Raw genomic sequence first — 26,510 nt, 5'->3', positions numbered from 1 at the left:
TATTTACTGCAGGATCATGGGGTTGGAGTTTTTTTATTAAACCACCTGGAATGACGGCCAATTTGGAATACTTACTTGCAATTGTTTTAATTTCTGCTGTCATGTGTGCCCCACACGAATCCAATGCTAACAAACATTTTGGGTTGAAGAATGCCATTTTTCCTCTTTCGCCACACATTCTCCAAAATTTCATAACTTTGGAATTTATCCAACCTTTATCATTAGGTAAAAATAATATCTTTGAATCACAACCTTTTGGAACAGTCTTTCTTTTGAAAATCACCATCGGTGGCAGTTTGGAACCATCTGCAGTTACGCAGAGAACCACACTAAAGTTAGACCTTTTGTGCCCTGTTGTATAAACTGAAACCTCTTTTGCTTCCTTCAGATTCACAGTCCTAGAACTAGGCATGTCAAAACTTACGGGAACCTCATCCATATTCACAAACTGACAAGCATCAACCCCACACAAGTTTTCTCTTGGAAACAAACAAAATTTAGCTACTTTCGCCTCTCAGTTGTACGGCAAATTTTGTCCAACACTAGGGGAGGAGCGCACACTTAAATTGTTTCTCTTCATAAATCCAAAAACCCAAGATGGGTAGGCTTTGAAATCCTTTACATTATCATTTTGCACAATTCTTTTCAATTCCTGCAACACACAGACAGTAGATATTCTCATACCTTTAGCGCTTTCACTAACAACCCAATCAAGCAGTTTTTTTCCTATGGTTGGCCACAAGCACCTTCTAAACCTCATAGAACGTTTCCTCGTATGTAAACATTTCAGGACTGTTTCAGCCTTTCCCATTCACGAACACTACTTTCTCCAACACTGAACAATCTACCAGCTTCACGATTCCCTTCTTCCTTTGCTACTTCTACCACTTCAAGCCTAAACTGCACTGTGTAGGATTTTCTCCGAGAAGTACTTTTGTCTTCCATGGGTAATTCAAATCTAATAACAAAATATAAACAAATAATGATTTACTTTATGAAATATTTTAAAACAGGATGTACAGAATAATGTAACTTCATAAAATACAAAAAATGTACACCTATCTTTCAATTGTTGATGCAACTAGTTACAAGAGAATGATGCAATGCACATGCTTTTAAAGAATTCCTCCATCCTCTGTCTGTACGTCCTAACTCTACTGCTAGTTGGCACATGCGCATTATCTATACATTAAAAGGAGTGATGAAAATGTTGGGGGATGTGCGTTATCTATCGAAAAATACGGTATATATATATATATATATATATATATATATATATAAGGATATTGGGATAGGCTTAAAACTAAAGATATGCAACTGTTTGCAGATCATACAAACTTGGGAAGGACTGTGAGAAGCCGAGTAGATATTGTGGCTTAAAAGAGGATTTGAATAGACTGTGTGTGAGTGAACAAATAAATAGAGCTGCCATTTTAATGTTGCAAAGTGTAAGGTATTGAAATTTGGTAAGTATGAATGGATGCAGAGCATACAATTAATGAGGAAATTTTGAAGGAAGTTGGAATAGATGAGGGATTTGGCAGTGGGGATGGACAGAGACTTGAAATGTAGTGGTCACACTGTTGTGGTCAAAAGGTTGAGTATCTTAGACAGGCTTCAGAGAAGATTCATTAAGTCAGTGTCAGGTCTCTGTAATGTGGGATATGATGACAGATTGAGGGAATGCAATTTACAGAGCCTTGTGAATAGAAGGATAAGAGAGATATGATTAAGGTGTATATGTTTGTGGGGATTGTGAACAGATTAAAAATAAAAAAAACTTAATGATGTCTGATGTGAATGAGACTTTCCCATATCTTCAATAAGGAAAGGCAATCATTTCAATTCAGGTTCAGACAATGGAGCAAAGCTTCAATACTCTCTTTAAAAAAAATTCAAAATTTTGGTTGCACCTGGGGTAAATGTGTTTCAGAAAAGTTGATATTATGGTTGGCATCAATTCTTGTTGTGCTATCCCAGATTTTTTTAGATTTCATATTGATGACGATGTAAGATTGGTGTTCTTGTAATCTTTTTTCCACAGAACATCCGGTTTGTTCGAAGTAAGAAAGGCAACATTAACAGGAAACATGGTAGATGCAATGAAGAGAAAGAGGAGATTGTTTATCTTTAGAAGATGGGAACCAAGAAGAGAGTTTATTGAAAGGAATGAATGTAGCCACTAGATTGTAATTTTTAAGGATTCTTGAGATTGGTTCACAGATGCCAGAAATGTATAGTATCAGAACTCTCAATGTTATTTCATGGTTGTTTTGAGATAGACTTGTAGGTATAAAAAATATGTTTTATAGTCCATTCTGAGAAGCCATTCATTTGCATAAATGGTTGTGTCCATTTATGGACATCAACCATTTATGCAAATTTCCTGCAAAGGAACTTTGCATACATTTATGCAAATTTATGCAAAGTTCCTGCCTTAGCTCTTGTGGTTTAGGGCATACAGTATGAGCAGGATGTAACAGAGTGTTTATGTTTTTGTGAGAAGGATTTTGAGCTGATTACTGTTGTATATAGCATCCAGCGAAAGTAGGCTTGTGGTTAATGGAAGTAGTCACCTGAAGAAGAGCGGAAGAGCAAGATGGCTGGAAAAATAGTTTGTTTTTCTTTGCTGTTTCCATAGTGAAGTTTATTTTTTTGTGGGGTATTGGGTGAGTATATTTTTGTGGTGAGTAGGTTTTGCATAATTTGTCTATCATTATTAATCACAAACATCCTTTCCTAGGCACAGATATTTGTTGTGATTGCCTTTAGGTCGGAGATGAATTTCATTGTTGGCATTAGTATTGTTCCATTTACTGGAGGTCTGAAGTGGTGAAAAAGTACTATATTTGGTCTCTAGAGCAAATATAGTACTTTTTGGACTAAGTAAAATAAAATAAATCATCATAATCAATTTCCTGATATATCTCCCATGGGGTGTTCAGGTTACTATGACAGCACTATATGATTAAGTTTACATTACTACTACTATTCAAGCAGTTCTGACTGAATCAATCTACCTAGACCTCACGCTTCCTCTGGGTCTCTTTCCTGCCATCTTGGCATCAAACACCTGTTTTGCTAACCTTTCCTTACCCATTCTATTTAAGTGGCCGTACCACCTTAGATTAGCTGTGCTGATACATTCTTGAATGCTAATAATGTCAAGTTCCTTTCTGGTATCTTCATTTTTAATATGATTCTGTCATTGATGCCATCAGTTCACTCCCATAATTTTTCTCAGAACCCTCATATCTGTGGTCTATAGTCTTTATTTTTTAATCAAATAATTTTATTTCTAACCCAGCTCTCAGATCCATAACGTAAAACTGGTCTGAATAATATAAATAAATAAAAAATGCTAAATTAAAAAATAAGGAAAAATAATCCTTAGTCTACCCACAGTACTAATATACAGTACTGAGCTTCAACACCCCATTCAGTACGCATGATTTGAGATATGCCATTCAACTCATGCACATTAATTACATTTTCATTACACCATTTATTACATTTAGCTGTAACAATGGTATTGATGTTGAATGAAAAGACGTTTATTTTTGAGCATTATTTTCATTCATATAGAGTTGTTAGAATTGTCCAAGCCTACGACATGTTTGTGAGCAGTTTGTTTGTCGTTTCTGTAAGTGTGTCCCAAGTGGTAGTGTCATCATAGTGTATATCACAGTAGTGTCACCTTAATTAAGAGGTTCTGACATACCAGGAGTGCTCTTCCTCAATGCAAAGGACATTCAGGAGGCCACGAACTGTTAACATAAATGACAATCACGGGTGTGTGTGTGTGCTGAAGCAAGTGTTACAGTGTCCAAAATGCAGTCAATGCCAAACAACGGTAAAACTTAGGATACCAAGGTGGTCACTACAGAGAATCCTTAAGGAGCTGGGTGCCTTTTCATACATCATTCAAGTGGATCAGTGTTTAACAGCAACAGATTACACTGCCTGGTGGGAACACTGTGCACGTATGCTGGCTACTGTCTATGAAGATCTGTCCTTCCTCCATAATGTCTAGTTCTCATATGAAGCACATTTCCATCTAAGAAGTCATGTGAACAGATGAATGTACTGGTTTTTTTGTTTCTTGAGACCTGAATTTGTCCAAGAGAAATCTCTTCACAGTTAGAAAGTCACCACATAGTGTGTTGTTCTGGCCATGGCATAATTGGGCCCTACTTCATTGAAGGGGGTGGTGTAATCTTGAATAGCAAACACTACATTGAGAATGTGTTGGCATTCACCTAGGATGTGTCGTGCAAAAAAAAACACTCCATTTCTTGCACACAGGTATTCTAACAGGATGGAGCAACCTGTCACACATCATGTGATTCTAGAACCTATTTATCAGAACACTTTCCTGGGAGGCTCATTTCGAGGTTCACAGAATTCCCATACCCTGTATGCTCCTGATCTCCTGATCATCATTGCCTGATGCCTTCATTTGGGGTATGTTGAAGAAATGAGTATTCCACCATTACCTTTATTTAAACCTTGATGAACTAAAGGATAAAATTACATGATATGTCCAGCAGATGTCCCAACCATCGTTCTCCAAGATAATAGAGAATCTCTGCATGCACAATATAACCTACTTAAAAGACAAGGTTCTCATTTTGAGCACGTAATCTATCATCGTTAATGCTTTATTTGACCAAGATCCCACCAATGGTTGTGTACATATCATCTTGTGTAAACATATGATAATAAATTATTTGCTAATTTTGTTAATAAATCCATTTACTCCATAACATATGTTGTAGTTATTAAGTACTATTTTTTTCCCCCATAGGTTTACAACCTTTCATGGGTGAAAGTAACATAAAAATATCCATAAAGGGAAATTTCTTGAGTAATAAATTGTGTGATATTTATTTTTTTAATAATATTGTATTCACTCATCTTGTATTGTATTTCACTTATATATTAAACATTTTAATATATAAGGAATACTTTATATGTTTGAAGGAGGTCATCAATTAAAAGTTATTATTTTCCATTTATATTTCCATAATAAAACATTTATTTTGTTAACAAGGTTCATTAAACTGTTTCATGCTAAAATATTGAATGATTATTTAAAATTTTCATTGACAGCTGTGAGAATACAAATTGAAAAACATGCTTATACTGTACAAGAACCAAAGCTACCAGACCAAATGATAACAGTGAAAATTGGTCTGATAAGAACTGGTGATATCAACTCTACATCACAAGTTCGGGTGAGCACAAGAGATGGTTCTGCCACTTCAGGTTTAGATTATCATGCCAAGAGTAAAATTATTGAATTTCTTTATGGTAAGAAGGATGGTATCCTTTTTTTTTCTTCCTCAGTAATTACTTGAATTATTCACATGTACATTTAAATAATTTATTGTTAATCAAAAGACTATTTTCATTCTGTATTGTGCTCTGAGATTTCTTTGTGCATATGACAATAAAACTAATGATGTTTATTTCATTTTAATTTTTTTTTATATATTAACAAATATTAAATACACACATATGAGAGGTTGTGTTACTCCTCCATGAGCAATAAAATGTTATTTTATTGCCTATGGAGGAGTAAGAGCATAAGGAGAAAGTGGGAATATTGATGTGTTCTTGTATGGTTGAAAACCACATGCTTTAGAGTAAACAGTGTGAAAAAGACTGTTGCAAAGAATAGAGCTTGATGGACTGAAAGGAAAGGCGTATGAGAAGTTGGTCTGAATATTAAATGAATGTTGGCTAGTACCTGTTTATGCTCTCATTCTTTGAAGAAAGCAGAGTATTATTTCCTTTTGCAGAGTATTGTTCACCAGTTTGGAGCTTAAGTAGCCACATAACTTTTGTGGACACACAGCTTAACATAACAATGAGAACCATCTCTGTTATCTTACAATCTACTGCTCTCCCATGGTTACCTGTTCTTACCCACATCACTCCTGCAAGCTTTAGAAGAAAAGAAGCTATCATCAAAGAAATAAAGAAAATCAGAAATAATATTAAGAGCCTGTGTAGCTCAGTGGACGTGATGTTTGCATTTCTCAGCACTAGACTGTCAAAAGAAAGAGTGTCATCAGTTCGATTCTAGTTGCCAACTAGAGGAACTTTTTTTTCCAGCTTGGTTGGCTGAGTGGTTAACGTATCTGCTCTTCAGCCAAAAGGCTGTGGGTTCGAAGCCTGCCATGGGCATGGATGTTTGTGATTGTCTGTGAAAATACTAGCGGTGGTGTTGGTTGGCAGTAGCTGGTGAAGGTAGTTGCGGTTAGTGGAGTGGTGGAGATGGAGATCTGTAGAGCAGGTGCCCTCCCTTGATGAGTCTTTGGACTGCCTGGAGGTGTTACATAATAATAATAATAATAATATGTATTTTCCTATTCATCAAGATGTCTCTTCACTTCAAGCATGCTACCTTGTCCCCAGATCTCCCATATGACTTGTGGAATTACCAGATGTTGGTACCCAGGACTGGTAAAGCAGACTGAAATGAACTACAAATTACAAACAAGTACCTGATTGCAGATCCAACTATCAAAACACTATGTATCTTCACACCTCTGGAGTCAGCTAAACAGATTTACGACTGGACAAGGTCGCTGTGGAGAATTTCACAGTCACCCTTTTGCATGTGTGGTGCTGTGCAGGCTCTGCATCATATCACTGATGACTGATATGATGATATGCAAATTTACTGTCTGAGAGTAAATTTGCATTTACTCTCAGACAGTATCATCAACAGGTTAACTGAATTGTCAGTCTGTATATAGTTTTTCTCAATAATTTCTTCTATTTTCCCCATACACTAAATAAAAAATAAAAGAAAATAGCATGCAAGACTGAGAAAGAAAGTGCTACTCATGACAACATAGCAAGCAGAAATGGTAGCAGAAAAGAGGGGGAAGGGGTTGACTGATGGCAAGTGTGAATGGCAGTGTGAAAGTGATTTATGACATGAAAGTGGAGCTCTGGTGCAGGTGTGACAAGAGATGAAGAGAATGCAGAGTGAAATGAAGAAAATTGTTAGGTACACATGGAAGAGGAGAAAGAATGAAATGAAAGCTGAATATATGAAAATAGGTAATGAGCGAATGATTTGAGAGAGCCATTGTATGAACAGTCATTAGAGGTATGGGGGAATGAGAAGGTGTGCAAGGTTTGCTTTCCTGAAGGCAGAATGAGCAGTGATTGAGGCATTAGATTTATGAAGAGTAAGTGAACAAAAGAGTTGGAAGTGGCACTAATAACAAATGATTTGGTTCGGGACAAGGAGGTTGTGAGAATAGATATCACAAAATTGTTGAGGAAAGTGAAAGTAACAGTATGATAGGAAGAATAGTCAGTGTTTGTCTGGTATGACAGTGATGAGTTAAGACCATGATCAAAGATTATGATAGTATACTAACAATATTGTGTGAGGAGAAAGGAGTGCAGTTTGTTAATATGTATGATGATTTGAGGATGAGGGATAGATAGAACAATATAAGTGAGAAAGATGCATTTAAAGAATTTTGGTGTGAGTTTAATTGGAGAGACTGTTGCTGGAATGGAGATTAATAACTGCAGTGAATAGAGGATCTGAGAAAGTAAGAGGTGATGTGGAAGAGCAGGGAAAATAGGATAGTAGAGATTGAAGTATTGAAGGAGAGTTTGTGAATGAGTAGTATGAGCACAAAACTGACAGGGAAATTAGGGAAGTCAGGATAGAGAGAGAGAAAGAGAGAGAGAGAGAGAGAGAGAGCTACTGTGTGAAAAGTGCAGATGCTGGATGTAGAAGTGAATCTGTGAACAGACAAAAAAGAATCAGGAAACCCTGGGGGTGGAAGGGGGGGTTGTATTGGACTGTTCATGATAGCGATGAATGGTCAGTGAGAGTGTGAAGGGGGGCACATCTCAGAAGTGGTTTCAGGGTGACTTCTTACAGAACCAGAAATGAGCTATTATGTTTGTTTACAAATGCCAGAAATATCCAAAAATATGAGGAACAAAATTCATGCATTCATATTATTTGCCCAAAAGTTGTCAGAATAAGTGAGGCATGGTTGCATAAAAACAGCATCCTGACAAGAATGGAGTTGGGCAAAAAGGAGGAAAGAGGAGAAGTGTGATAGCAGATGAAATATTCAATCAAGGTAGAGATTTAAGAGCAGCTAGAGGCAGTGGTTTGGGAGGTAGTAAAATGTGAGGTATTGGTGAACAGAATGAAGTATTTAGTTGGATGTTGCTAGGTGGAATATTATAGTAACTGTATAGAGTGAAATGGAGAAATGGCATTTGGAGGCAAAGAGAAGGGATTTCTCAATTTTTTGAGAAAAACTACCTTAGTTTCAACATAACAGAGGACATTCAGTAATCTGAGTTCTTGGATTTGATTGTAAATGTCGTTAATGGGGTATCAAATCTTTCTCTGTTTGGTGAGAGTAATCATGAAGTGTCATTTTTCATATCACTTTGCACTGCAAAATCAGAAATTAAAAAAATATTTTTCATAGGAGAAAACTAGTTATGCCTTGCATTTTTAGATATATACCATCCAATGTTAGAAGATAAGTTTGCTTAAAAATGAAAATAAAAACAATGCCCCTTTAAAACAATAAAATTACACAATGACCATAGTAATAAACTTTAATGGAGTGTCGCAAGTGAACGTAGCGGTCGTTTTGAGCTATGCTAGAAAAAGTGTTTTTAAATTAAAGTATAGTGAGGCTTTTTGTCTCAAATTGTGCTGCAGTTGTGCTTTAGTTGGATACAAGTGCCTTTCAGTGGTGTTATTGTTGCAGCTTTGTTTTTTATATTGTGTTTTCACTACTTGTTTGTTGCACTACTTCTGTGTCTAAAGATGGTGTCCACAAAGAAATATATTTCAGCAGCATGGAGGACTTCTGTGTGAAGGTCTAGCTCTGCCTTGGAGTTTTTGCAGTGGATGCATTGGAAACTGCTATATGTATGCACCGAAAAATGTGAAAGATCTATAGACTGTTTGGCTAAACGAGAAGAATGACAATGTTAATGTATGTGAAAAGTGTCTAGATAGATTAGAGTGATTAGGAATGTAAGCAAATGTCAGGACCATAGCAGAAGAACTTTGGCAGGAGTTCATGAAAATGAAAAGCGACCTTCATCTCCTGCAAGAGGAATTGAAAGTGCTCAGTAAGGAGGTTCAGGATATTAAGACTGAGTTAAATGTGTTGAATAGAGAAATTAGGACTATGGAGATTACTTTAGCTGAAGTAACTAGAACAGGTTTAAGTAAGGCAGAGTCTTTGGTGAATGATGAAGTAATGAATAGTACAGAAGTGATTGGGAGTCAACAGAATGAAAGCTCAATAGGTCTAGAAGAAATGAGATGTTGTGAAAGTGAGGGAGTAAGTAAGTAAAAGAGTTTTGAGGGAAAGTATTGAAACTGGGAGAGGCATGCTGAATGGTGTAGAAAATGAGGCCGTGAGTGATGCTTGTACTAAGGGTATGGAGAGCAATATACCTGAGGAGTGCTTGCCTGGCAGAACAATAGAGAGAGTGACTTTAGCAATAAAGAGAGGGCATGATGCAGAAAAGATGACAGTTATGGTGAGTACAAATGACCTGAGTGGTAGTATTAATCGGGTAGCAAAAGATTTAAGAACATTGTTAGATATAGTGAAGAAGAAAAGTGTCAAAGGGAAGATAGTGTGGGTGCTGTCTCATTTTGACAATTATGAGTTAAGTAGATAATAATGAACGATATGATTGCAAGAATGTGCAAAAAAGAGGTCTGGAATTTGTTGATGTCTGGAGTGTGTTTGAAGGCAAAAGCCAGCTGTATGCAAGAGATGGGTTGCATCTGAACATGGAAGGTCATAAGCGTTTGAAGAAGTTACTGTTTTCTGAACAAGTTGAAGTAATTGGACAGGGAAACTAAAATTGAAAAGGTTGAGTAAGAGGGAGAAACTTATGCAGTGAATGTATATTTGTTTATCCTTTTTCGTGGAATAATGATAGCAGGGATGGCCTCTTGTGGGAATGGATACTTGGGAGAAGGGAGACGATGTCAGGTAACACTGAGCCCAGTGGAGTCTAGAAGGGATAATGCTGGGTATAGAAACAATGGCATTTATATGCTTTATACTAATGCCAGGAGTATCTGGAATAAGGGAGAGGAATTGGTGGCACAGATAGCATCAGCCTGGCCAAAAATTATTGTGATCACTGAGACGTGGTTGACAGAAGGGTATATAACAACAGGAATAGAAGTCGCTGGGTATATGCATTTTTCGTCAGGATAGGAGGGAAAAGCGTGGTGGTGGGATACTGCTTATGATAAGTGATGATCTATGTCTCTCTAAGAGTGGAGAATTTGGAAGGAAGTCAGACAAATGATTTTGAGAGCGTATGGTGTGAGGTAGAGGTAGGCAAGACAGGATATTTAGTGGGGTGTTTCTACAGACCCAGGAGCACAGAGGATGGGGACCAGGAGATGTTTAGACAGCTAAGTTTGGCAAGTGCAAGAAGAATGATTGTTATGGGAGATTTTAACTACAGTAGTATAAATTGGAGAGAGGAAGATGCATGTAGCAATAGTGGAATGGAATTTCTAGAATTCTCGAGGGTCAAATGTCTTAGGCAACATGTAACAGAGGGAACTTATGTTCCCTCTGTTACATGTTTTAGATTTGGTTATAGCATCAGAAGAGTTGATAATAACTGAGATGACATCGCTCCCACCAGTTGGAGAGAGTGACCATATGGTTTTGACTTGGAAAATGAATAGACATGCAGGAGTATCAAAGAGACGGGAACTTATGTGGAATTATAATGCAGGTGATTATAATAGTATTAGACGTCAACTTTGGGAAGTTTCATGGAGAGAGGACGTTAGTGTGTGGGAAATTGTGAAAGAATATTTGTTAGCAGCAATGGTAAGTTGTATACCACGAGTGAAGAAGAGGACACAATTTGGAGTAAAGTGGATGACAAACAATATTAAACAGGAATTGCATGTGAAAAAGAGGCTATGGAAGAGATATAAGGAGACAGGTGAAGAAAGGATGCGTGAAGAATATAAGACACAGGCCAGAAGAGTGACTAGTGTGGTAATTAAAGCGAAACTGGAATATGAGAGGAGATTGGGCCTAAGATCTAAAGAAAATCCTAGGGAATTTTTTAGCTATGTGGCCAGTAGGAGGAGAAATGACTGTGGAAGAATGATATTGTGAGATAAAAATGGGAATAGAGTGACTGATGCATAGGACATAGTGGAATTGTTCAATGACCACTTTATTGGAGTATTTCATCCTGGAGGAGTCAGTTTTAATGCTAGAGGGATAGGGCAAGTTCAAGGTTTAGAGGTACAGGAGGAGAGTGTGTTTTAGATACTGAGAACTCTGGATGTCAATAAAGCTTTTGGACTGGATGGTATTTCACCACGAGCTTTGAGAAAATGTGCTAGGGAACTGACAGTGCCTTTAACCTGGCTTTTCAATGAAAGTCTGGCTTTGACAAAGGTGCACAGGGAATGGAAGAAAGGTAAGATAGTGCAGTTGCATAAGGGTGGTAATAGACTGGAAGTGTCTAATTATAGACCAGTCTGTTTGTCATCAGTAGTTGTTAAGATCTTGGAGAAAGTAGTGAGAGACCGTATACAGCACTGGGCAGATGAGGGTAATGTTATCTGTGAGAGTCAACATGGATTTGTGAAAGGCCGCTCTTGTTTTAGCAATATGTTCCTTTTATAATAAAGTTACAAGAACATTAGATGAGGGAAAGGCATATACTGCAATTTTCTTAGACTTAGCAAAGGCATTTGACAGGGTTCCACATGATAAGCTGATATTTAAGTTGCAACACATGGGTCTGGATGTCAGATTGGTCAACTGGATTCAGGATTGGCTGTCTGATAGGTATCGGAGAGTTGTGTATGGTGGAGCAGTTTCAAGGAGACAGAAGGTTACAAGTGGGGTCCCACAGGGCTCAGTACTAGGACCTATATTGTTTAACCTTTATATCAATGACATTGCCAGTGGATTGCAAGGGGATATTCAGTTGTTTGCAGATGATGCGAAGTTGGGAAGGATTATTAGTAATAGTGCAGATGTGGTAGCCCTGCAAGAGGATCTGAATAAGCTAGATAGATGGGCAATTGAATGGGGGTTTCAGTTTAATGCAGCAAAATGTAAGGTCTTGAGGTTTGGGAAACATCGATGGGATGCTGCATACTCTATGGGAGGAGTTATATACTGGAGGAAGTAGGAGAGACAAGAGATCTGGGATTGATGATTGATAGAAACCTGAAATTTAGGGGACATATTGCAAAGGTGGTGAAGGTAACACAGAGGATTGCTGCAATTATGAGAAGGACACTGACCTGCAGAGATAAGAGGGTTATCATTCCGTTGTATAAGTCTCTGATCAGACCACACTTGGATTATTGTTCTCAGATTTGATCCCCAGGATTTGAAGGGGATAAATTAACTGTGGAAAAGATACAAAGGCGGATGACAAAGATGGTCTCAGGACTGTACAAGGATAGTTATGAGAAATGGCTGAGGGAATGTGGACTGCAGAGTTTGGCAGATAGAAGAAGGAGAGGTGATATGATTGAGACTTTAAACTGTTGAGAGGTGGTTACAGGGTTGACACTGGGGAGATCTTTCGCTTGGTTGAACAGCGGGAAGCAGTGATGACAAGAGGCCATCCCTGGGATTTACGAAAGGAAACTGTGAGCAAGAGGGTGAGGAGTGGTTTCTTTGCATGGAGGGTGGTTGAGCCATGGAATGCATTGCCTGATAGAGTGGTGAAGGCGAGAATGGTCAATGAGTTTAAGGAGTGGTATGATAGACTTTGTGTTTCTTAGGGGGAACCTCCCCTCAATGAGTCTTGACAGACTTTATGTTCTTAGGAAGGACCTCCCACGATGAGTCTTTTGACTCCATGGAGGCCTGAATAATAATAATGATAATAATTATTATTATTATTCATATATATGATATATGAATAATAAGAGTTCGAGGTTATATCGTAGCGTGTAGTGTTCGTGCAAGCTCCTGATAAGATAAGTATTATTTTCAGTTATCGTTGATAAAATTAGTTAATATTGCGTAGTTTTGTTTGCCTTGCCTATTTTAGTGCGTCTGTTTGTGTGTTTTTGGTGTGTATAACTTATTATTTGATAAAATACGTTGCAATAATTATGGCACCTGTACGAAGGAAAATGGCGGCCAGTAATGTTGGTTCGCCATCGTTATCAAAGAACAGTAGTATAAAAGAAATGAGTCAGTGTACTAGCTGTGAAATGTACGCTTTACGGAGTGCAGTCGGAGTGTGGATAGATGATAATAAAGGATTGAATGTGTGTAGAAAATGTAGGGAGAATGAGGAATTGAAGTGTATTTCGGATCGTGAGTGTGATATTTTTGTCAACCTTCAGAATAAAGAAAATAGCGAAATGACAAGAAACGGCAAGGTTGTACATGAGAATTATGAGAGTGTGAATGTAGAAAGTGTGAATGATAGTATTAATGGTTTCTCAGAGAATAAAAAAGATGAGATAGATGCACTGAATGAGATCGCGTTGTTGAATGATGCGATAGAAAGGGCAAAACAGCAGCTAGAGTGCATGAACAAAAGTCGACTGAATGAACCAACCAATAATAAAATCTATGACAGGAAAAATAGGCGTATGAATGTGAACATGAACAAAATGAAGGATAGAGTGCTGTATGGAGACTCGTTAGTACGAGGTGTGTTAGTAGAGGATTTGACAAAATCGTACCAACCTGGTGCGACCATAAAGGATGTAACTGAGTCTATTAGAGAGCAAAAGGAAAGGGTGAAAGAAATGATTGTTGTGGCAGGTACGAATGATTTGAAAGGAGATAAAATGGAAATGATAGAAGACCTGAATGAATTGTTTGAGGTAGCAAAAGAAAAGAGTGAGAGAGTTAGAATGGTTAGTCTTTTGCCACGGTATGACAGTGAAATGTTTAAAAGGAGGGCCATAATTGCGAATGACTTTATGCGTGGATTATGTATGACGAGTGGTGTGGAATTTGTGGACGTTTGGAGTGAGTTTGATGGGCGAAAGGATCTATATAAGATGGATGGCTTGCATTTAAATGGTTATGGTGTAAGAAGACTTGAGAAAGTGTTGCTGAATGTAGTGGATGTGCAAATTCAGGGAAACTAGATTCGTTAAAGGGGGGAGTAGATATACAGTCCTTAGGGAGGCAGTTGAATGTAAGAATGAATATAATATGCTAGAGCAAATAAGGACAACAAACCAGAGTGGGATAGTTAATATAAGGCATCAAGGTAGGGTTGGGGCTAATGGGGGGTCTTAAATTCATGTACACTAATACTAGGAGTATTAGGAACAAGAAGGAAGTGTTTTTGGCCATGGTTGGCACTTCCAGACCACAGGTTATTGGTATTAGTGAAACATGGCTGACTGTAGATAACATAGCTAGTGGGATTGAATGTGATGGGTATAGTGTGTTCAGGAATGACAGAGAGAATAAAATGGGGGGAGGAGTATTGTTGATGATAACTGATGAGCTACAGCCAAGGAGAATAGAAGTTGAATTGCAGGATAGAGAAAAGAGCACATTTGAGGCCATTTGGTGAGATTGTGGCTAGCAGAACTAAATATACAATTGGGTGCTGCTATAGACCAGGTGATGGAAAAGATGGTGGTCACAGTATGCACAAGCAAATAGAAGAAATGAGTGGAAGGAGGGTGATTATTATGGGAGATTTCAACTATGGTCTCATTGATTGGAGTGAGGAGAGGACACACGGGAGGAAGGAATTGGATTTTATGCGGTTATTAAGGGATAACTATCTGCGACAGCATGTAATGGAAAATACTAGGGGTCAGAGAGTGCTTGACCTAGTAATTACATCTGAGGATTTGGCTGTAACAAATATGACGACATTGCCACCAATCGGTGAGAGTGATCATAGGGTCTTGACTTGGGAGGTGGCTAAAGGTGTAGAATTTTCAATTAAGACAGGGTACATGTGGAATTATCAGGCTGGAAAGTATGACAAGCTTAGGAGTTTGATTGGCTCAGTGCCATGGCATGTACAACTGCAAGGACTAGAAGTTGATAGTGCATAGGAGGTGGTTAAGAAGTGCTTGCATGAAGCAATGGCTGACTGTATACCTAGAGTCCGAATAATAAATCAAGTAGGGGTTAAATGGATGAATAACACCATTAAGCTTGAGCTGCAAAAAAAGAAACAACTATGGAGGGAATTTAAGGAGAAAGGTGACCGGCAGGCACATGAACGGTATAAAGCGCAGGCCAGAAGGGTGACGAGTGTGGTAAGAAAAGCAAAAAAGGATTACGAAAGAACATTGGCCATGCAGGCTAAAGAGAATCCTAAACAGTTTTTTAGATATGTAGCAAGTAAAAGGAAAAATGTACATGGCAGAATGATTTTAAAGAATGCCGATGGTAGGGAGGTAACTGAATCAGTTGAGATAGCTGAGTTACTGAGTGAGCACTTTGCAAGAATATATCATCCAGGTGGTGACATTGCAGAAACGAATAAACCAGTAGATTATATGGGAATTCTGGTGAATGAAGTGGAGGTGAGTAGTTTATTGCATAACCTCAATGTCAATACATCTGTGGGGTTGGATGGTATACCAGCTCGTGTAGTACGAGAAGCAGCTAATGAATTGTCAGTACCCTTGACCATTTTGTTTAATTTGAGTCTCGGGTCTGGGTTAGTCCCGAGCGGGTGGAAGGAAGGGAAAATAGTTCCACTGCATAAAGGTGGTTCCAAGACCGCTGTTGTAAATTACCGACTGATTAGCATATCAGAAATCATTGTCAAGGTCTTAGAGAAATTAGTCAAGAGAAGAATACAGGATTGGATAGATGAAAATGGGATATTGTATGGGGGACAACATGGTTTTGTGAAGGGTAGATCATGCCTCAGTAACTTGCTCACATTTTATAACACAGTGACCGCTGAACTGGATAGGGGTAATGGGTTTACAGTGATACTACTGGACCTTGCCTAGCCCTTTGACAGGATACCACATGGAACCCTAATCAGTAAACTGGAGCAGATGGGGATAGATATAGGGTTGGTAAGATGGATAGGAGGGTGGTTGAAGGAGAGATACCAGAGAGTGGTTTATTCAGGAGTGGAGTCAAAAAGACGTCTTGTGACTAGTGGAGTACCACAAGGATCTGTTCTTGGACCACTGCTTTTCAATTTGTTCATCAATGATATTGGAAAGGATTTGAGAGGAAGTGTTCACTTGTTTGCTGATGATGCAAAGTTGGGTAGAGCAATTGTGAGTGCACAGGATGTCAAAATTTTACAAGATGATTTGGATAGTTTGGAGGACTGGGCTAGGAAAAATGGATGTCGGTTTAATGTGGCAAAGTGTAAGGTTATGCATTTTGGGGTGAAAAGAATAGCAGCAGTATATCGCATAGGTGGAACCGTACTCCAGGAGATTGATGAGGCCAGGGATTTGGGAGTGCTGATGGATAGGGAGTTGAAGTTTAGGGGGCACATTGCAAAAGTTACTAAAACAGCTCACCAAATTGCTTGGCTTATGAAAAATACTTTAACATGCAGAGAGAAGCAAGTTGTTGTTCCTCTGTATCGAGCCTTGATAAGACCCCATCTGGACTTCTGTGCCCAGTTATGGGCACCAGGGTTTCTTTGTGATGGGGAGGAAGTGGAGAGGATCCAGAGACATGTGACCAAGATGATAGCAGGTCTGTGGAATGAACCTTATGAGAATAGGTTGAGGATTTGTGGGTTGCAGAAATTGGACGATAGGCGAAGGAGGGGTGATATGATTGAGACATTCAAATTACTGAAGGGTTTTTATAAGATTGATCCAGAAGATATTTTTGAAAATATGACTAATGGTGGGAGGACTAGGGGCCATGCATGGAAGCTGGGCAAGAGCGTGGTTGACAAGGGTGTTAGAGCTAGGTTTTTTACTTGGAGAGTGGTGAATGAGTGGAATAAGCTTCCAGAGTCTGCTGTGGGTGCTACGACCGTGAATGAGTTCAAGGGAAGATATGATAGATACTGTGTGAATGTTGAATAGTTGTTCCAGACATGATGTTAGGGCCTCCCTCGATGAGTCTGTCGACTCCTTGGAGTTTCCCGGAACAATAATAATAATAATAATAAGAAGAAGAATAGAGTGGATAAAAATCGGCATGGGACTACCGAAATTCGTAGAATGTATATCAGTTCTAAAGCTGGTACAAGAACTAAAGGGAATTTTCAATTTTTGTATACTAATGCAAGAATCATTTGAAATAAGAGGGAAGAATTTTTGGCATTAGTCAGTGCAATCTCACCAAACATTGTAGGCATTCGTGAAACTTGGCTGTCAGCAGAAGATGTGGTTACTGGAATTAAATGTGATGGGTACAGTATTTTCAGGGAGGATAGAGAAGATAGAATGGGGGGGGGGGGTACTGTCGATGATAACTGATGAGTTGTAGCCAAAGAAAGTAGTATATCAAGAGGATAGATGTGTGAATGATAGTTCATTTGAGGCAGTCTGGTGTGAAATGGTGACCAACACAACCAAATATACAGTTGGCTGCTGCTATCGACCAAGGGGTATGGGGGGTGACATTGAATTCATGCATCAGCAAATTAGTGTAATGAGTGCAGGGTTAGTGATTATTATGGGGGATTTTAATTATGGTGATATCAATTGCAAGAAGGAAATATCACGTGCCAAAAAGGAAATGGAATTCATACATCTTCTAAGAGATAATTACTTGAAACAGCACATAACTGAAAGGACTCGTGGTGTGAGAGTGTTGGATCTGGTCATAGGTTCAGAGGACATATGCCTAAGTAAGGTCCACATTACCTTCAATTGGTGTGAGTGATCATGTAGTATTGACTTGGGAGGTTGCAAATTTTGCAACCTCCCAAGTCAGTTACAGGTTAGATGAACTACAGGTTAGGTAATTATAACAAGCTTCGGAGTGAGCTTATAGCCGCCCCATGGCAGAACATATTGCAGGGGAAAGATGTTAGCAGTGCATGGGATAAAATCAGCAGGTATCTGAGGAAGGCAATATCAGAATGTATTCCATGGTTAGGAAGACAAACAAGGTAGGAATTAGATGGATGAGTAGTAGTATCAGGCTTGATCTGCAAAAAAAGAAAATGTTATGGAGAATTTACAAGGAGAAAGGCGATCAGTACACCCATGAACAGTACAAGGCAGAAGCTAGGAAGGTTACCAGCACAGTAAGAAAAGCTAAATCAGATTATGAGAAAACCTTAGCCAAGGAGATCAAGGGTAATCCCAAAGAGTTCTTCCACTATGTAGCAATAACTGGTAATTAGTTTACGGAATTAACAACGCATATAAAGTGTATTAATTAAAGGTAACTTTAATGAATAACTTCTATATTTCGGCAATGTCACATTGCCATCTACAGGAACATAAAGATATGGTATGTGCACTCAGGAACTAACACAAAGCAAATGAGGAAGAAAGCAAGAAACTAATATTGTTCCTAAAGTCCTAATGGTGCCCTCTTGCAGGCTAATTTGGTAGTCTTGGCAGTTGGGCTGAAGTTCTTTTGGGGCAGTTTCATGCACTCAAATTTGTTGAGGTTAGGAACGTTTTTTAGAGCTGCTGAAGATTCTTTGAATAATCTTTTGTATTTAAACTTGCTGCGATGAATTAATTTTGTTTTCTTCCAACGAATTTTATGGTGGGTATCTAAGGCATGGTCTGCCAGCCCAGAGCGGCTGTACTGGTGAACTGCTACTAGAATCACTATGTAGCAAGTAAAAGGAAGAATGACTTTGGAGGGATAACCTTAGTGGGTGCTGATGGTATTGAGGTGACTAATTCAGATATAATAGTAGAGTTACTGAGTGATCACTTTTCAAAAGTCTATCACCCAAGTGAGAATATCTCTGTACCTGTAGCAATAACTAATGTGAGAATTGAAGTTAAAAAATCAGAAGTACTTAGTATATTGCAGAATTTAAATGCAAACACTGCTGTAGGTTTAAATGGAATATCAGCTCGAGTGTTGCATGAATGTGCAAAGGAATTGTCAGTGCCTCGTACTTGGTTATTTAACTTAAGATTGAACTCTGGTATGGTCCCTAGGAAATGGAAGGAAGGCAGAGTGGTTCCTCTGCATAAAGGTGGCTCTAAGACTGTGGTAGTTAATTATAGACCAATCACCATCTCAGGAGTGGTGGTAAAAGTAGTGGAAAAGTTGGTTAAGGTCAGAATTCAAGAATTGTTGGATCAGAATATGTTACTCTACAGAGGCCAACATGGTTTTGTTAAAGGTCAATCCTGCCTTAGCAATTTATTAACTTTTTATAATAGAATGACATCTAAGTTGGACAAGGGAAATGCTTATACAGTGATACTTCTGGATTTTTCTGAGGCTTTTGAGTATACCCCATGGAATACTGTTGTGCAAATTAGAGCACATTAGGATGGATACTAAACTGGTCATATGGATAAGAGAATGGCTCATGGAGAGATACCAGAAAGTAGTGTATGGAGGAGCAGAGTGCAGGATGAGGCAGGTGACCAGTGGTGTGCCTCAGGACTCTGTGCTTGGCCCATTATTGTTTAATTTGTACATAAATGGTTGAAGGAAGATATTCAGTTGTTTGCTGATGATGCAAAGTTGGGTAGCGCAATAAAAAATCAAGCTGATGTTGAGAGTTTGCAGGATGATTTAAATAAGCTAGCAAAATGGGCAAAAGGTAATGGATGTCAATTCAGTGTGAAAAAAGTGTAAAGTTATGCATCTTGGGATTAAAAGATTGCTAGCTGTGTACCACTTTAATGGAATGATACTCCAAGAGATTAATGAGGCTAGGGACTTGGGGGTGTTGGTGGATAGGGAGATGAAGTTCAGAGTGCACATTGCTAAGGTGTTCAAGATTGCACATAGGATTACTTGGTTATTGAAGAACACACTAACATCCAGAGATAAAGAGGTTATTATTCCTCTTTATAGGCTTTGATACTTCCACATTTGGATTACTATGCTCAAGTCTGGTCACCTGGATTCCTTGGAGATGATGAGGAGGTTGTGGAGAGGATTCAGAAGAGAGTGACTAAGTTGGTGAGTGATGCAAAAATGCTCCCTAACTGATAGATTGAGAGCTTGTGGATTATAGAGGTTGGTTGATAGGCAAAGAAGAGGGGATATGATAGAAACATTAAAATTACTAAAAGGTTTTTATAAGATTGATACAGGGGGAATATTTCAGCTGTGTGTTAGTGATGGAAGAACAAGAGGTCATCCCTGGAAATTAAGGAAAAGTGTGGTTAACAAGGATGTGAGAACTAGATTTTTTTGCTTGGAGGGTGGTAAGTGGGTGGAATGCATTGCTTGACTTAGTTGTGAGGTCTTCATGTGTAACTGAATTCAAGAAGAGGTATGATAGATATTGTTTTGATAGTTTGGGTCTCCCGCTGAGTCTACTAACCCCTTGGAGATACCCGTAATAATAATAATAATAATAATAATGAAAGTACAGATATTTCATACTGAGAATAACAGTATGTCATCAGTATATAGAAACAACAAGCAAATCAAAGAACGATAATTTTTTTTCCAAAAAAAAAAAAAATGCTATGTGCTAGAAATTAATATTAATAAATAATATTAAAACTATTTTTAATGTTTACATAAAATGAGAATCCCCCAAACTTTTGTTAGATAGAGATAATAGTTACAATTCAGGTTAGGCCAATGTAAACGGGCTTCACAACTTTCTTGAAAAGGTCTTCATATTTAAAACTTTCTATGGAGAAGATGAGCTTCATCCCACAGGATACTGTGTTTAGTGTCAACACTAAGCTGTTCTAGACCAGTCTCTTTTGAAGTTTCATGTATTCAGTGTAGTATTGATGTTCATTAATTCTTTTTTTCCACAAAATGGCCTGTCTGTTCCAAGTATGTCAAATTACATTCACAAGGTACAGTATTTGGTAAACACCAGCTAAAGATAGAAGCAACAGTTTGTCTTTTGTAGATGGTAACAGATGAGAAATTTTGTCGATAGGAAAATATGTGGGATTAAGATGATACTTCTTCAGAATTCTACCAATAAGTTGAAAGACACCAGATATATAAGGGATTGTAACCCTGCAGTCTGTGAAAGAATCCTTTGGTCTTGGAACATAGTAGTCAGTTATCTGTTGGATTTGATGAGAGTTGTAACCATTTAACTTATTTTCCTATCAACAAAATTTCTCATATGTTATCATACACAAAAGACAAAATTTTGCCTCTATCTTTAGTTGGTGTTTACCAGATCATTTATGAATGTCATTTGAGAAGACAAGTTGTTCTGTGAAAAAAAAATACGCTCTTCATTCATGGACAGAACATTTGAAAATATTTTGGCATGTCCAGTTAATGACTCTTCTTGAAGATGATTATCTCTAAATTTATTTTTTTGTTATTGTATTTTGTCTATATATTTTGTTATATAGTTTTTGATAATATTTTTAAATTCCATTTATTATTCTATTTCTATCTCTGATTAATTTGTCATCCCTTAACTTTTAGAGTGATAATTTCTTTCTTTTCTTTTTTTTTTCTATTGCCAAAGCTCTTCTCGGAACTTTCATATTTTTATTATTTTCAATGATTTATTTTTCTGATATTAATGGATCATTTTTCATGTGTCATTCTTTTTCTGATTGTTTTGCATAATTCTGAATTTCTATTGAATTTTTTGGTCTTTTTTCGTTAGAAAATCTACAGCTTTTCTTTTAAAAGTTTATTTCTTGTATGGGAAATAATTCCACCTATTTCATGGGAAACATTAAGTATAATACTAGTCAGTTTTCAATTAATCTCATCTAGGTTATCTTCGCTCCTTCTCCTCTCTGAATTTTACTGAAGATCCTCTTTTAAACCCACTTCATATCTGCTTTTTTTTAAGTTTTAAATTTTGGAAGTTTATTCCATTGAACTTCTATTTGATTACTTTTCTTTTAGGCTTGCACGGTGATCCGAATGCATTTTTGGAAATTATGGAGACAACTACCGTGTTTGAATAAAAACTTTAGTTTACTATTACTAAAATTTTACAATTCGACGTTTCGACCTTTATGTCAAGGTCATCTTCTGGAGCGTACAAATATACACAAGAAACAAGCTATACTACAATCATACTGATTCGTTAAAGACACTGACTAACCGCTACCACAATTGTTGGCCTGACCTCTGGTGAAAAAAAAAAAAAAAAATTATACATCAACGCTAGAGTCCTATTATTTGTGTTGTCTACTATATACATATATTAACATCATTCCAGCCAGTTTGAGTGGAATGGTTTCTAATACTAGCGGATTGGCTAAAGTCCTGACTTATGTTGAATATTTCATATTAGGTTGGCTGAATGTGTGCCATCCAGATCCTTGGAATTTTCATACCATCTTTATTGTTGATATTTGGGTGGTTTATCAGGATTTCGCAGGATTCTTTAAATTTTCTTTCGTACCATGTTTTTGTGCGGTGTAAGGAGTAGGTGCTTTTCCAGTTGATTTGGTGTAAGGTGTTAAGTGCATGGTCTGAGAGGCCTGCTTCACCATAATGGTTATATTTAATGTGTCTAATGTGTTCTTTCTTGCGTATAGAGATTGTCCGTCCTGTTTCACCAATGTACGGTAAGTTACAGGTGCAGCGGATGCGATAGACTCCAGGATGTGCTAATGGGAGGAGAGGATCCTTAGAGGAGCTGAATATGGTTTTAAGTTTAGTGGGTGGTTTAAAGGTGGCATTGAGGTTATAATGTTGTAGGATTCTGTTGATTTTTTCTGATAACCCTTTAATGTATGGGATGGCTATGGTTTTACTGCAATCTAGATTCGTTTTTGTTGTGGTTTTATGGAGTATTTTATTGACAGTATTTTTGTTATAGCCATTGTTTATGAATGTGTCACTAATGAAGTAGAAGAAGTAGAAGTAGAAGATTGAAAGAGGCATCAGATCCCTACCTAACAACATAGCAGACAAAATACGACTAGAAACCAGTAATGTCCTAAATACCAAGAAAACCATACAGAACAACCTGACTAAAACAGAATTAGCAGCAATTAAATCATTAAAAGTCAAACAAAACATAATAATAACGAAAGCTGATAAAGGCAGTGCCACTGTTGTCCTTGACAGGTCAACATACATACTGCAAATGAACCAACTAGTAGCCGATAACAACACATATAAAATGGTAAATTATAACCCAACAAAGAGGATAAAGGACAAAACAGAAAAACTACTAAAGTCCGTCACTTCTTGGCCACCAGACACAGTTAAAAAACTCAAACCCCACTACGCCCCCCCCCCCAGAATATATGGGGTTCCGAAAATACACAAACAAAATGTGCCCCTTCGACCAATAGTGGAAGGAATAGACAGTCTCAATTACCACCTAGCCAAGAAATTAGCGGCAACACTCAAGGAGTTGGTAGGTCATTCCCCCTCCTACATAAAAAACACACAACACTTTATTAACATAATCAAAAACATAACACTCGACAAAGACGACTTATTAGTCAGTTTGACGTTTCTGCCCTTTTCACTAATGTCCCCATCAATGACACAATTCTCCTACTACAGAACAAATTTCCGCCCGACATTACGGCCCTCTTTGCCCACGTACTAAAGTCCGGTTACTTCGTGTGGCAAAACAAATTCTACCTACAAAAGGAAGGTACAGCCATGGGCTCACCATTATCCCCCCCAATCGCGAACTTCTACATGGAAACCTTTGAGCAAAGGGCTCTTGATTCCGCCACGCTTCGACCGACAATCTGGCTCAGATACGTTGACGACGTGTTCGCGATCTGGCCGCACGGGCGACAAACGCTAAACACATTCCTCAGCCACTTAAACAAACAACACGAACGCAATACATACATGCGAATTCATACCACCACCCAGCACAGAAATATGGAGTCATAAACACCCTTAAAAACAGAGCCACAACTATTTGCTCTAACCAGCAAGCCCTGAAACAAGAACTAAAAATCATTAGTGACACATTCATAAACAATGGCTATAACAAAAATACTGTCAATAAAATACTCTATAAAACCACAACAAAAACGAATCTAGATTACAGTAAAACCATAGCCATCCCATACATTAAAGGGTTATCAGAAAAAATCAACAGAATCCTACAACATTATAACCTCAATGCTACCTTTAAACTACCCACTAAACTTAAACCCATATTCAGCTCCTCTAAGGATCCTCTCCTCCCATTAGCACATCCTGGAGTCTATCGCATCCGCTGCACCTGTAACTTACCGTACATTGGTGAAACAGGACAGACAATCCCTATACGCAAGAAAGAACACATTAGACACATTAAATATAACCATTATGGTGAAGCAGGCCTCTCAGACCATGCACTTAACACCTTACACCAAATCAACTGGAAAAGCACCTGCTCCTTACACCGCACAAAAACATGGTACAAAAGAAAATTTAAAGAATCCTGCGAAATCCTGATAAACCACCCAAATATCAACAATAAAGATGGTATGAAAATTCCAAGGATCTGGATGGCACACATTCAGCCAACCTAATATGAAATATTCAACATAAGTCAGGACTTTAGTCAATCCGCTAGTATTAGAAACCATTCCACTCAAACTGGCTGGAATGATGTTAATATATGTATATAGTAGACAACACAAATAATAGGACTCTAGCGTATAATTTTTTGTATAATTTTTTTTTTTTTTTTCACCAGAGGTCAGGCCAACAATTGTGGTAGCGGTTAGTCAGTGTCTTTAACGAACCAGTATGATTGTAGTATAGCTTGTTTCTTGTGTATATTTGTACGCTCCAGAAGATGACCTTGACATAAAGGTCGAAACGTCGAATTGTAAAATTTTAGTAATAGTAAACTAAAGTTTTTATTTGAACACGGTAGTTGTCTCCATAATTTCCATAAATGCATTCTATTTGATTAGTTTATTTCTTTCCCATTTTTTATTAATTATAATTATAGATCTCACCATTCTATGATCACTACCTCTGCTACATTTAAAATATGTCTCCTATTTGTTATTATAAAATCTATTTCATTAAATATATGGCCATTTGTACTTTTCCATATTATTATTATTATTATTTTCCAAACCCCGTTGGAGTTGCAAGACTCATTGCAAAAGGTATTATATTCCCACACTTCATAGAACCGAGCTTGGCAATGTGCTAAGAATAGTCAATTCATACCGAAGGGGAGAAAGAAATAAAGGATGTATGAATTGGTCACCAACATGCGGAATCACGTGCTTTATATGTAAATTTTCCAACTGTTGTACAAGCAAAATAGTTACCACTTTAAGAACTAGAATTTTCATAAAAGAAAAGCTATAATAATAAACACTCATTCCACGAAACGCATTGATTACCCAAATATCGGAATGGATTCTCCTTCTTCTGACATTATTATTATTATTATTATTATTCAGGCCTCAATGGAGTCAAAAGACTCATCGTGGAAGGTCCTTTCTAAGAAACACAAGTCTATCAAGACTCATCGAGGGAGGTCCCTCGTAGGAAACACACAGTCTATCATACCACTCCTTAAACGCATTGACCATTCTCACTCTCACCACTCTATCAGGCAATGCATTCCATGGTTCAACCACCCTCCATGCAAAGAAACCACTCCTCATCCTCTTTCTCACAGTTTCCTTTTGTAACTTCCAGGGATGGCCTCTTGTCATCACTCCTTTCCGCTGTTCAACCAAGCGAAAGAACTCCTCAGTGTCAACCCTGTAACCACCTCTCAACAGTTTAAAAGTCTCAATCATATCACCTCTCCTTCTTCTATCCACCAAACTCTGCAGTCCACACTCCCTCAGCCGATCCTCATAACTAACATGGTACGGTCCTGACACCATCTTTGTTATTCTTTACTTCTTTGTTAGCCTTTGTACTCTTTACACAGTTAATTTATCCCCTTCAAATCCTGGGGACCAGATCTGAGAACAATAGTCTAAGTGTGGTCTGATCAGTCTTATACAACGGAATAATGATCAGTGTCCTTCTCATTATTACAGCAATCCTCTGTGTTACCTTCACTACCTTTGCAATATGTCCCCTAAATTTCAGGTTTCTATCAATCATCAACCCCAGATCTCTTGTCTCCCCTACTTCCTTGTATAACTCTTCCCATAGAGTATGCAGTGTCCCATCGATGTTTCCCAAACCTCAAGACCTTACATTTTGCTGCATTAAACTGAAACCCCAATTCATTTGCCCATCTATCTAGCTCAGCGGTTCCCAACCTTTTTTGTTTCTTAGAGCACATTCTAAAATACCGATAGGGCGATGGGCACCATCTATTTTTTAAAGCATATTTTTTGAATTTGTTTGTTAAATGAATACGTACAAAGTTTACATTATAATCAAATGTTTTATTACTTAAAAGTTTACATTATATAAAAATTTAAATATATATATGTAAGTTAGTGTGATTTTTGGCATTGCATTTCATTGGCC

The 26,510-nt window shown here is 37.8% G+C and overlaps 1 protein-coding gene across 3 annotated transcripts in view; it reads left to right on the top strand.

The window, feature by feature from the left end:
* Positions 1–26,510, top strand: part of LOC150099333 (extracellular matrix organizing protein FRAS1-like) — a 1,385,483-nt gene that overhangs the window by 1,135,759 nt on the left and 223,214 nt on the right. For all 3 annotated transcript variants that reach the window (XM_090403569.1, XM_090403568.1, XM_090403570.1), the window contains one exon: positions 5,113–5,313. In XM_090403569.1, coding sequence (XP_090259695.1) covers positions 5,113–5,313 — 201 coding nt within the window. The remainder of the gene's footprint in view (positions 1–5,112; positions 5,314–26,510) is intronic.

This window comes from Typopeltis vanoorti, chromosome 14, assembly GCF_054136105.1.
Source record: "Typopeltis vanoorti isolate ZY-2024b chromosome 14, IOZ_Tvanoo_1.0, whole genome shotgun sequence".
NCBI classification, from domain to species: domain Eukaryota; kingdom Metazoa; phylum Arthropoda; class Arachnida; order Uropygi; family Thelyphonidae; genus Typopeltis; species Typopeltis vanoorti.
Note: the sequence above shows the minus strand (reverse complement) of the source record. Positions and strands in the feature narration are given on the sequence as shown.